This window comes from Anoplopoma fimbria, chromosome 24, assembly GCF_027596085.1.
Source record: "Anoplopoma fimbria isolate UVic2021 breed Golden Eagle Sablefish chromosome 24, Afim_UVic_2022, whole genome shotgun sequence".
Lineage (NCBI taxonomy): Eukaryota > Metazoa > Chordata > Actinopteri > Perciformes > Anoplopomatidae > Anoplopoma > Anoplopoma fimbria.
In genome coordinates this window covers 18,468,833-18,482,467 of record NC_072472.1, presented here as the reverse complement: position 1 = coordinate 18,482,467, position 13,635 = coordinate 18,468,833, and the positions used below count along the sequence as shown (strand labels likewise).

The 13,635-nt window shown below is 43.5% G+C and overlaps 1 protein-coding gene across 5 annotated transcripts in view; it reads right to left on the bottom strand.

The window, feature by feature from the left end:
* ksr1a (kinase suppressor of ras 1a) overlaps positions 1-13,635 on the bottom strand; it is a 28,875-nt gene that overhangs the window by 14,404 nt on the left and 836 nt on the right. For 3 of the 5 annotated variants that reach the window (XM_054625933.1, XM_054625938.1, XM_054625934.1), the window contains exons 1-2: positions 12,366-12,878; positions 2,887-3,027 (exon numbers count right to left, since the gene is read on the bottom strand). In XM_054625933.1, coding sequence (XP_054481908.1) covers positions 2,887-3,027; positions 12,366-12,578 — 354 coding nt within the window. In that variant the 5' untranslated portion in view covers positions 12,579-12,878. Of the gene's footprint in view, positions 1-2,886; positions 3,028-9,885; positions 10,097-12,365; positions 12,879-13,635 lie in introns of those variants that run through there. The other 2 variants (XM_054625936.1, XM_054625937.1) reach the window with 2 other exon arrangements.

Here is a 13,635-nt window from a genome sequence, read left to right as displayed (position 1 = left end):
GCATATTTGGATTAAGACATCATTTTTGTATGCTTCAGTAGTAAAAATGAACTTAATTGTAAAGTCTACCCCAAAACTTACATTGGTTGAGAACCACTTTGTTAAATAGTGGCTTGAACATCAAGTAAGGACCTGTAATAAAAAGGAAGACCCTTTGCCAATATGCCATACATGTGATAACTATATTAAGCTAGTTCCATCTCCATTTCCTCTCATTTCCAAGTTGACTAGAATAGATAATAATAGTTGAGGACCAGGTTAAAGCCTGAGGTATTTACCGCATTCAATGTTCAGTTACCGAGAAAGTTGGCAAAATGACAGTACAAACTGTTTGTGGAACATAGAAGCAGATAGGAGAAAGTGAGTTTCGGATGTTTTACTGACACGGGAAGGACGCAACCGCTTATCAGTCAGGTTAAACTCTTGCTCTGAGAGGGCAAACACTGATCAGAAAACTAGGCCAACCTCCCACACTGGTGTGTACACTGTAAGCAAAAAGGAAGAACACACACACATGCGGACGCACAAACACACGAGGGTGAGTGATGTGATATTCAGAATTGGCTGCTGAACTGGCCGCTCCCCTCCCACCTACTAACTCATAATAATATTACAATTTTAGCACCATGAACAGCACAGCTTGCATACAGGATGGCTGTACTGGGACCTGCTTGATACAGTAATATTTACCAGAACCGCCATGCAGGTGCACACAGCAATTAACATCACATGATTATTGAGTCTACACTTTAAGTCAAGTGTTTTTTAGTTATTATGGGCCCATTTTAGAGGTTTAAGAATATAATAGTCATGTGCGCAAACTGAAAATGAATGCACCATGTAAGGTTAACCCTATTTTTAGTCAACTTTGTACCGTTTAGGGACGTTTCTAGTCTCACGTTGGCAATGCTAAAATTGCCATGGCAGTCACTTTCTTGTAGAAAGTAAATCAAGATACAGTAAGGCTGCTTAGAAAAGCCACGGACAACATAAATAAGTTCACAGAGAGACACACTTGACCATCTAAGAAGCTTTCCAACATGGCATCCACATGCTTGTAGAGTATTATGCACTACTGAACTGTCAGTTGTAGCATGGGAGCAGAAAGGTTGGACGCCAGGTTTAAGAAAATATACAATCATTGTAATGGTTTTGGAGCAGCCATTACATAATCCAGCCCTCATAGTATGGAGCAAGGAGTCGCTCGGTAGAACTCTCAAATCAAATAATGTTCGATCTAAATGGGTCATCAACACGCCATGATGCCTCTACAGCTTTTGGGAAATCCCATTTGGTACACAACACATACAAATGAGCACTTTTACTACGCATATAAAAACATTATTTAGAAGGTGGTGTGGTTTTAACTGGAAAGCAAATGAGCACAGGGCATGACAGATATGACTAAACCATCAAGCAAATAATCAGATGTGGAACAAGGCAGTTAAAACAAAACAAAAATTGCGCGCAAGCTTGGGACATATTAAAGAATAACAAGAGCGAGAGGGATTTAAGATAAGCAGGTTACAGTTAGGTCACTAAACAAAGACAAACAGACAAGAACTATGCAAACATTACAGTAGATGAGAGGGATTCAAAGAGTTTACAGCAGCACAGGAAGGGGAGCCGGGGGAAGGAGAGGAAATTATGACTAAATCAAACAAATCATGTGGTGGAGTGAGAAACGCAATAAACTTGCGAAAATGGGGAAATGCATGCACTTTACGTATTTTTTTGTTTGGTGTTGCATAGGCATGAGCATATTTGGTGCTCCGCATAATCATTTAAATAGGGGATCTAAAACCAGCTGTTATCTCATAAGTCAGAACAAGATAAAAAAAAGAGAACTGGCAATGGGAGTAGTTTCCATATGATCACTTTTTAAGCAGCAAATAGTGAGGAATGTTTATAATGTAAACAATTATGGCGAGATGTATTGATCAAGGTCTTTTTTTATGTAGGAAATGTCTGTGTTAGGGAGAGTCTGTGTCCTGCTCAGGGACAAACACACGTTCAACATATAACTAGACTCAGGCTTTTAATCTGAAAGGCAACTCTTACGAGGCCACCAAAGGTCAACACTGCCACCATGATCTACCTTAATGCTGCTTTTTGGTGTCATTTAGCACAAAATGGTCATAGTTTGACTCCAAACTGAGGTGTCATTTTGACAATACTTGATGTTCTATTTATCATTTGCTGATCTACATCCTCAGTTAAAAGAAAATATTTATTTTGTTAGACTGAGCCAAACATTTGCAATCTGCAGCCAGGTTTTAAGAATTAAACACACCTTATATAAGTCAATGCGCATACAAATTTCAACAAATGTTCCACTCTACTAAAGTCAAAATGAAGACAAAATTCCTCACACATTTGAATAAAAAGGCACTCATCTGTCTCACTAACATGACACAGAGATATTAAGAACAGTAGGCTGGGAACTAGATTTTTAGGCAACCAAGAAGAGTTTATCTTAAGAGGAACACGTTTATCTTGGGATAAGGAGCAGTCGCTGTCCTCACCATAGTATATTAAAAAAAAAAAGAAGAAAAAAAATAATAATTATATATATATATATATATATATATATTATTCAGTTCAAGTTCAGATTTGTTGCGACTGTTTGCAGCTTAAATATGACGGTCATAAAAATGACGGAGCTCCTCTTTTAGAAAGACATTTTGATGGTCACTGGTCAAGTATTCCTCATGCACTTGTGAGCGGGGACTGAGTACACAAACTGAAATCCACATAAATGTGACATGAACACAATCACCCCGGCCAGAGAGCTGAGTGAGAGAGAGAGTGAGAGAGATAGAGAGAGATCAAGATAGAGATAGAGATAGAGAGAGACTGATATTCACACAGAACAACGTGCCCTACCTCAATGAGCTCCGGTCGTAGGTTGATGGTGCGGAGCCAGTCTCGTAGGTGCGGGTAGCTGTCCAGGGCCTCGGGCCTCTCCGTCTCCGGCACTTTCAACTTGCACTGCAGCTGTTTACAGATGTATTTCATCAGCTTCACCTGCAGGGAGCAACAGAGAACATGGCTCAGACGGGAGGGGGAGGTTAGAGGGGAGACTGGCAGCGTGCTAGGAGCTTCGGCTAAGGAGCAGGCCTTCACTGTCACACCTCTGTGTTGGCAGTGGGGTTTTTTTTGTGTGAGATGACACAGAAATTATGCAGTATGTGTGTTTTGTTGTTACTGTAATACCACACATAACAAGTCACTGTTTGGAGCAGTAACACAGATACTACTGTTGATAATACAAAAGTGACATTACACAGGGCCAAATCCATCTTGAATTCATCACCTTGGCTGACACAAACTACTATATTTCCATCAAAAGAAGCCTCCTTAAAAAGGTTAACCTGATGCATTAATCACTCCGTACTCACACTGTTTTTATATTTCCAATCTGAACTCAGTGTACCTGCAGCAACGACTCCAGTGTTTGTTTAACCCGATTTTCCAGTGCCCCCCAGTGCACAGGACAGTTAATTAGATATAAACAGCTATTATCATACAGAGGAACATCGAGCCGGTCATCTAATGAGAGCATCTGCGGTGCTGGCACGGCAAACAAGTGTGTTCGGAACAAGGAGGCAGCTCGGTGACATAATGACGGAAGAAAGTGCCATATGACCAGTCAATTTTTTCCAGTTAATTTCATAGGCACTGTACTCTCATTTTCATCACCCGCTCTTAGAAAACAAGGCGCCGAAATGTACCTTAACCTCATAACCACATAAAATATTGCCTTCTGTCCACTCGTGTCTCCTCGCTGCCCCTCCAGAGAGCATTGTCTCCACACATTCTGGTGGTGTTGCTGATGAAGCAGGGGAGTGAATGAAGAGGAGAAGAGAGAAGAAGAACAAAATGCTTGCATGTCGGGGTAGTGGCCTACTAATGCACACTAACCCTCCATTACCATCCTCCTCTTGAGGCTTGCATCTGTTAATCAGCACATTAATGACTAAAACCCTGGTGAAGACCTTTACTGTAGTCTCTCATGATGCACCACTTTAAATATTACCGGAACATCCCAAACCCAGCTGTGCTCCAAAAGCCACCACTGTAACTGTCTCGAAAAACACTCGTATTCAACAATATGTAAAGCCGTGAGACGTAACGCCGACGCTTTCATAGCGAATGTCAAGTGCAGTGGTCCTGTGAGTAAGTATCACAGTACCACCGTGGTGTTGGTTTGCAGCGGCCCGCGTTGTGCAGCTCAGCGCAGCCGTATAGTGTGTCTCCTTATCTCACGGCCTTATCTGTGAGAGTCCATTACAGCAGGCAGCACCTTCAGAGGAGCCGTGCAACACCAGCTCGCTCTCGACCCCACCGCGCACCTCTCGAGTGCCTGAGCAAACAATGGGGAGCGCATGCACGTCTGTTCTCTGCTCATTCAACTCTCTCTGTGACACATCCACATCGACCAAGCAGACAGAAAAACTCATACAGCGTGCAGCCTTGGGATGTAAAAAAGGCTGCTGCGTGGCAGTCGACAAAAACATCTCCACTGAGGGCCGCAGAGATGAAAGAGGATGGAAAGGGAGTAAAACGCTCTCCGTGTCGACTCTGACTGCAGCCCTTTCAGCTCCGCAATTACTCAGCTATTATCAGTTGCACTGGATAGCATTATAAAATAATAAAAAGGCATGCATTACTGAATGTCAGCTGATAAACAGAAAATATGTTTTCAAAACTAACAAGCGAGGATGTGGAGAAAGAAAATAAATGCAAATAAACAAATCTCACCTCGCATTTGAAAGCCTTCATAATCTTTTTATTTTTAAAGCAAAAAACCCTGTCATGTGTTTAAATGTGATGCTCTGCAGTTAACAAAATATCTTCAGAGTTTGAACCTCTTTAGTTGCATGCATTTGATGCAAGAGTTTGAATTTGCACTTTGTTATCTTAGATAAATATTTTCACTCTTCCCACTTTGAATTGCAACAGCTGCACAGCAATGTCCCCTTGGGATCATTAAAGTTGTATCTTCTTACATTCTCATTTATACACATCTGTGGCTGGAAAGACATATCCATGAGCACACACGGAGACATACTGATAGCTGTGACACATTTTTTTAAGACATTCTGAATTACAGAGCCTCACAGATTATTCCCTGCGCTCTCTGAATGCAGTGTTCCCAGAGAGGTGGACTACTAGCACGGCCGGCAGTATGAGGCCTTTACTCGAATGTGGCTAACAAGCTAGCTTCCTGCTTTGCCCCCACTACACACTAGTGCAGCCCCGTGACGTCAGGTTACCTAGCAACCCCTCTTCTGAGTCGTCAGCAACATTTCAGTGGGATTTTCCCACACATGCAAAAAAAACCAGAGATCAGACACAATACATCTCAACATACAAATGTCACCATGTGTCCCCGCAGAACAATAACTGTGACGGTGTCAAAACACGACCGACGTGTTTAATCTCTGATCACACACACACACACACAGCATTCACTTTACCCATAACCACCCTGAATAAATAAGGTGGATAGAGTTACACAAGCGCACACACACACACACACACACACACCCCAAATCCCACAAAGATACCAGTAATGCGTGTTGAGAGCACAGTCAGGCACCTCGACAGATAACGACAGACCCCTCGAAATATATTTTTGGTGCAGAGTGGAGAACGCAGTGTTTGACGCGTGGCCTGGAGGTGGGAGGTGGGGGGTGGGGGGTGTAAATGGCGTCAGAGCCCACCTGTCAGCGGCGGAGCTAGGCAACACCATGGCAACGGCCTAATGCGGTGAGGCGATGAGTGACAGCCAGTGTGTCCGCCACCCAGAGAGGTGGGGGGAGGAGTCCCAGTAGCGCCCGCCCGCCTGACACAGCAGACCTGAAGGAGCAGATCCCACGGCTCCAATTCTTTCTCTCATAGGCTCTTGCTGACACAGCCACTTTTGGGGCACCTGCCAGGGAGAGCATCTGAGAACTGAGCCCAGAACGCTCTATCCCAGGAAATGATATTTGCACAGGAAGGTCAGTTCCTTTCTCTCAGACTGGAAATGCTCACATTTCTTGTTATTAGAACGGTGCTCTGTGAGGCATTTCTACGCCTCATGTCATATTTAGCTATTGAAGATTAAAAAGGCCCAAGCAAAATCCTGGAACTCTTAAGATATCTTTGACAAACATTTGCAGACAAATGCAGTTGGAGAAAACCTACATCTGTGCACAATATTATCACTATTAGCAACAAAGGGACACGAGCAGGGATACTTTTATTATTATTTTTGGTTTTAGCCTGCAGGTCCTCTTTAAATGTGGCAGATCTAGTCAGATTCAAAGTCAACATGGAATTCGACAGTAGCGACAGGATAGAACTGGAGCTGCAAGATGATGCAATTTCAAGGATACTTTTAACATTAGCCAAAAGGCCTGTTTTCTTGCTGGATATCGCAGGTAGCGGATCCTTGTTGAGTGCACCTTTGTTTTATGGCTGATTCACAATATATCCTCAAAAGACAAAAGCATAATTAAGGCAGGCAGACCTAGTTATGCACAGGGCAGGTCACATGGACTTCTGGAGGGGGGAGGGGGGGCTGCTGAACGTACATGGTTGACAGACCCGGACAATGGCCTGCTGCCCCTCCTCCATCATTGTTAGTAACCAGTGTAGGTTGACCCCTATGCTGGGCTGGGGTGGGACGGACTGTTGGCCTTGTTTCGGCTGACACTGTGACATATCTGACAGAACAACATGTGATTAGTGGGGCCATTTTGTACTTCTCAAAACAAATACAAAAGTACCCATTTTTAATGAAACTGTAGATAATAATGCACAATAAACATGTTTTGTGAGAACTGAAAATTAGTACATGAATACAAAGTTTTTTCCCAGAAGGACATAATTCGAGAAGAGCTACATAGTGCACAGATTTATAACAATTTACAACCAACCAGTGTGCTAACTTCCTCATGATTTGGAGCGATCAAATCGCCCCATTTCCACACAAGAGTGCAGCGGACCTCAAAATTACAGGATGTAATGCAACTCATCCAAGTCAGTTTAAGAATAGACTAAGGCCGGCCTACACTTTTCTACCATGCTCATTTCCACATCTTGCAGCCCATTCTTATTGACTGCACCACAAAAAAAATAAGAAATAAGGAAGCAGAGACAGAGACAGGGTCGCCGTTGCCACGGTCGCTAGAGTTGTGTTTCCTCTGTACCCTCATGTGAGCGACACTCTCCATTGTCTTCTCCTAGGCCTCCGACAGACACACATGCATGCGCGCACGCACGCATGCACGCACACACACACAGCCGTTGTCATGTAACAAGAAGCAGCCCAGCGGATTGGCTTTGATTCTCCCCTCCCCTTTCCTTTCCTTCCTGCTCACCGCTCTTTGCGCGTCATTTGATTTTCTTATTTAACAACCAACCCTGAAAATGCGTAGGAAGAAAGATGTCTAAATATAGATGCAGCCACAACAGCTCGCACCACGAGCGCACAGCAAACTCTCTCCAACACAGTGAGGAGACAAAACAGAGTGACGCTCTGCTGTTTGCGGATCATTACTGAGAGCAGTGATTGCAAAAGATAAAGACCCCGGATTGCTTTTACGTAAAGATTTAGAGCAAGGGAATAAATATCTTGCACACTTGTTTTTTAGTTTATTGGCAAAAAACAGCACATTCTACTGTCTTGATCTCAGCATCTGGATCTTGTAGACTGATTTGGTTTCTTAGCAAACCATCTGCTAGGCTAGTGCAACTGGGTATGATAAGGCTAAAGTGAGGAATACATGAAGAGCTACGGTTAAAGTAACACAGAGGCAGCACGGGAGGCTGAGTGGGATTAACATGTGAAAAGTGAAGTACCAGTTAGCACTCGGTTTGAGAGGCCTGCATCATTATCCTCTCACTGGCAAGACAGGAAAAACACACACACACACACACACACACACACACACACACACACACACACACACACACACACACACACACACACACACACACACACACACACACACACACACACACACACACACACACACACACACACACACACACACACACACACACACACACACACACACACACACACACACACACACACACACACACACACACACACTTCAAGTGGAATAATAAAGCTCTCTCAATGAGAGTATAAAGTGAGTTCAAGCCTCTCTCGATGGCCCTCCAGTGCAATATGGGAGCAGGGCCCGTTTGCGCCCTCGAGTGCGACAACTACTTTGACCCCAGGGTGCTTAAAGCGTTACTAGGAATGACATTGATCAAGTCTGGCTGCAATGGAACGGTTTACATGTGATCATCCGGACACTGATGCGGGAGTTGCGTGCCAGCATGCATTGCTAGAGTTTAAAGATGGCGGGAGGGGCCCTCACGTTGATGGGTCAAAGTTCAGACGCAACAGAGGAGAGTTTTTCGGTGCGTCCTGTGCATGTCTGTAATACAGCACCTGATTGATTGGCTAAGATTTGGAATCATGTTGGTATCACGGTGCATAAAGTCGTCCTAAATCTATGATTAACTCCGCAATCTGCTGACTCTTCGAGGCGTATGTTAAAATGAAATCTCAAAGAGGGCTGAAGCAAGAAGTGAAAGTGCACAATTATGGCAAGACCGTGGTTTCAAAACGGTCTGCCAGTAAAGACATAGGAAGTAAGACTGCTGATCAGGACAGCGCCCCATGCACTGCAAGCTGCACTTAAAAAAGCCTGTTGAAAGACGACCCGACCAGGCAGCTTAGCACTGATGATGATGATGAACACTTCACTCTGTATTTTAAATGCTACGTGTAGCCGGATCAGCAGCTTTTTTTGTCAGTTCAAGCTCCTTTGTGCTAATTTAAACAAGCTAATCTAGGTCTAAGCTTTTATGTTTTGTTTGAGAGTAGGGTACGTGCTTGACAAACAAACCGTTGCGTTGCCTTATTAATAAATGTTTACTGTTCTGCACTGAGAAATGCTCTCGTCTCGCGTCCCCAAAGGCCAGAGACAGCTAAAGATCAGCAGCTGTGAAGATGGCTGCCAGACTTGACCGCATTTATAAAACATGGCTTTAAAATGTCACCAGGGTTTCAAAAAGGTATAATGCACACGACAATAGACAGCGACTGTATTGTCGTTTCATCTTAGAAGTCGATTTCACAACTGTCTTTTCCGCTGCTGTTTTTTAAAATCCAAATTTCTGTCTAGGCAGTTGTGACTTCTCCCCTTGTTTATATGATCGGAAAGTAGTTTCCAAGAATCTACTCGTTTGATGATTAAGTGTTTCTGAATCAATGAAAAGCATTCATCTGCAAGAGAAGGAATATAAAAAAAAGTTAAAGCAGTGTGACAGTAGAAAAATGTCGGAATTCAAAAGTAAATTAAAACTGTTAAAAAAGGAACATCATTTTAAAAAACGCCCTTTAGCTACAACGAACGGGAGAATTTAAGCTTGTGTGTCTGAGTAATACCACAAGCATAACAAACCGTGATATTAATTACGCATTTCAACTGGAACCGATAAAAGTCTAGAACGTAAGAAATAAAATCAAAAAATCATATTAGACTTTTCAAATGAATCAGCAATTCTGTTGACTCATAATATAAGCAACAGTAAGTCGTAAATTCAAGGGAAGTTTGTAAAAGTTGTGACATGAGCTGTGACCTAAGACATTGCCGTGTAAATGTTCTCAGACAAGTTGATGACATTTAATCTCACAATTTAGACTTCGGAACAGCCAAACAATTTGAAGCACAGGTTACATATACGCTTTGTAAAAGCAGAAACAGTTTGAGCAGTTAAGAACAGTTCTAATCCGTGAGAATAAGATTAAATATAAACATACCACTGAGGCCTATATTTAGTTTAGCTGTAAACCAGAAACATCTACCATACCTGTTTCCAGTGCAGCAGCTAGATTTCAATCCTCAAAACGCAAGGATCCTAACCCTTTCTGAACGACAATCGAGCCGAGCTTACTGGAGGTAACTAGACCCCCTTATTTGCATTTCTGTCTTTCAGGGATACCCCCCTACACAACGGTCTCTAACTACAGGAAAATAGACTTCAGAGCAGTTCTTAATAGCGTTCAAGAAACATGCACGGCCTGCCCATTGTCATGTAGAACAATTCCAGTGCAAAAGACACAGCACACCTCAGGAAGTACTCTGCCAGATCACGTCCTGTTCCACACGGTGACGAAGAACGCATCACAACGGATAAAGAGTAGTTGAAGCTTGTATAAAGGGGGACTGGCAGCGAACTTGACTTTCTTTGTGCAAACTTTTCAAGCAGACTATGAGTTTCACACTCATTGTGCTAAAGCAGCGGGGGGGCTAAGACGGACAACTACTCCGGTCTGGTCTCCGCTTCAGTTAATACTTTGATTTTTTTCTTATTTAACACAGTCTTTCTTTGCTTGAGCCTGTGAAAATGTGTTCCCACACAGCATGCCAAGTTACAGCTTGTTGCATGCTGGCCAAATAAGGGGCTACCAAATAATGTTGTAGACATTATGAAAATGGATAAAAAGCTGCACCTAAAAAACACTTGATTTTGTTACGACCATCACAAACACAAGTAGATCTTTTGTGTTGCTTCCTGGCCTTCTGAGGCAACCGACGCCAAAGCAACAGTGGACACATTTGCAACACTGCGGCTAAACAACGTTGCTTCTTGACCACTCTGAAGGTCACTGGAAAAACCAGTCCAGTCTCTGTGCGGCTGAAACTAAATGCTCGGAGCTTTCTGGTACATTAGTTTTTCGGGGCGACGGCGCAATTGTTCACGGGGTGTATAGTTATACAGAAATAAAACAGACATGGATAATTGATAGCCTCCAGCCAATCAGCAGTGGATATTCCTTTTATCCAAGGTATAACGCTTAAATAAACCATGAGCCAGAAAAACCCATTTACCATCTATCATGTCTCTAGGATGTCAGTATGTCTGGAGCCTACACCACCAAAAGACACATTAGTCTCCCCTCTACAAGTTGGAGGCATTAACCCTGTACTATTCCACTGTTTTTCACAACTCCACGTCTCATCTTAATGTACTGTATCAGCCTTTTATGGCCCCAAAACACAAACCCCCTCTTCCCAATCGCCCTCCTCTGCGAAGAAGCGGGGGGCCCCTGTTGTCCCCTCGTGGCATTATTACTAACAACCACGGAGCTGCACTTTCCATGACATGATTCCTTCAGTCATCTCGCAGCTGAGAACATTACGACAACAATATGTGACTGTAAATATCCCATGGGTGGGAAAGATGCAGGCCTGAGATCCTTTACGGGAAAAGGGCTTCATCAACATCACTGCACAAATCCACAAAGAAGGAATACTTTCAAAGAGATATAAAGAGAGATTTTGCTTTTTCATTTTCATTTAAATACCCAAGGGGATGGTTGAAAGGCTAGAGACAGAAATTGCATGCGACCGGTCATGACTTCTCTAACGCTGCCTGCAACAGTGCTGAAGGCCCCTACAAAAGCCAATGGCTCTCTCGCATAGCAATGTCAAGTCATCCCAAACGCGACCGAACCGAATCTGCATCATCCAGATGCAGGAAAGCGGCGCGTGCATCATCCGCCCCCCCCCCCCCCCAAAAAAAGCCTTACTCTGCGCACCCGGCTGGCATACGGATTAAACAACACGGAACACGTCAGTACATTTCGCCTTTGTGTTCGGTCTCGCGTGCGTCTTTTTATATATATATATATATATATATATATATATTTTTTTTTTTTTTTTTTTGTGCACACACACACAAACACACACACTACACGCGAGTGATCCCGTGCAAAAGGGACGGAACGCGATAACATAAATTAGGGCTGTAGCAGTGTATCACATTATTGAATGTGTGCCGTTAAGGGCCAGGCGAGGGTTCGGCTGCGCGGCGCTGTGCAAAGCGGCTCCGGACTAATGTTGCTCACCAAGAGGGTCGCGCAAAGATAACCGGATCAGTCACGTATCATACCATTTAGGAATATTCTGCAGGAATATTCAAGTCAACTATGGATATATATATATATATATATATATATATATATATATATATATATATATATATATATATATATATATATATACATATTGAGTCACCTGCACCCTCAATGCATCGACCTCGTAGTGTCGGCTACGTTGTAAGCGACACAGTGTACTCGGCTCAGTGACGCTCAGCGATAGCCAGTATTCAGCCTCTATGAGGCGGACATGGTGAGTTGGGGCTTTATGACTCCGCAATTTGACTAGACCGCTCTGCCATCGCAGGACGGGGCTTTGACAGATCTGGGGGGAAAAAATAAATCTTTATATATATATAAAAAATATTTATTATATATATATATATATTTAAAAAAAAAAGCTCGTTACCTCTAAAGTGCGTATTTCTTGCTGTGTGAGGTCGTTGGATGCGGCGCATTTGGTCCGTAGCCCCTGCAAACTGGGGATGGAGATTTCAATCATATTCTGGATGAGTTCGCACTGATGTAGCGCGGCCATCGCTGCGCCACCGCCGCCACTATCCCTCCCTGGCTGCTCATCACTCTGGACCATCTTCCCACCTTTAGCAGACACACTATCCATTCCTCAGCATTGGGCACGGCTGGAGGAGCTGGAGTCAAAGTGTTAAGCTAAAATAAATAAAAAATAAATAAATAAAAAAACACATGCAGCAGTCCAGCGTCGCAGCGACCTATTGTGGAAGTTAGCTGACAGCAAATGTCCCCCAGCTCCCAGTCAGGGGGGAGAGAAAAAACAAAAAAGTCAGGATGCAAGACGATAAATATTTTTGCGTCAAAACAAGACCCTCGACGGTGAACCGGGTGGTGAAGCGGGTCCGAAGTCCGGGAGTGCTCGACTTGTGTTTTCGGTCCGTACAGGCTACCGACGGCAGGCTATACTCTCTCTTTCAACCGACAGCTCTATGGCAGAGGCTCTCGCCGTCTGTCAGCTGTTGGGAACATCATGGGGCGCGGTGCGAACTGGGAAATGGAGTCACGCAGGCTTACAAGAGCTGGCACTCCACTCCACGCTACGCCGCCTCGACCTCTCTCCCCCCACCACCCTCCCTCCCTCCCTCTCGTGGCGCGTGCTCACTCGCATGCAAATGAGGGAAAGGGAACAGTGTCGTGTACGATACGATTTACTCTTAATTATTCTTTTTAAGGAAAGTTAATTTGTATTTTTTTACAGGAAAACTGTTTTGCACCCGTATCTACAAAGCAGCAGGAAAAGCACAGGTGTAATTAATAACAATGATTATGGCTGCATTCCATTTGGTGCTCTGGTTAGTTCCTTGATATAACACATTTCATTACTTTGGCTTGTTACATCAGGTAAAACAAAGGCGAAAATGATTCAAAACAAATTAACGGTTGCTGAATTCCATTTAGCTACTTCAGTTTTAAAGTCCTGGAACTGTTCACGCTGGCTCACTGTTACATTTCCCTGGCTTAGGACACCTGAGTAAAACAATTTTATCTTTAATGTTATTGGTTACACCTGTGGTTTTGCTATAAATGACAAGTCAAAATATGCATTGAAAAATTGTGCTGGATCTGCTTCACATTGGTGCTGTGAGGTAGTCAGGGATCCAAAATACTCCTCTCTCTCTCTGACACTGGTACAGAACAATTAAACA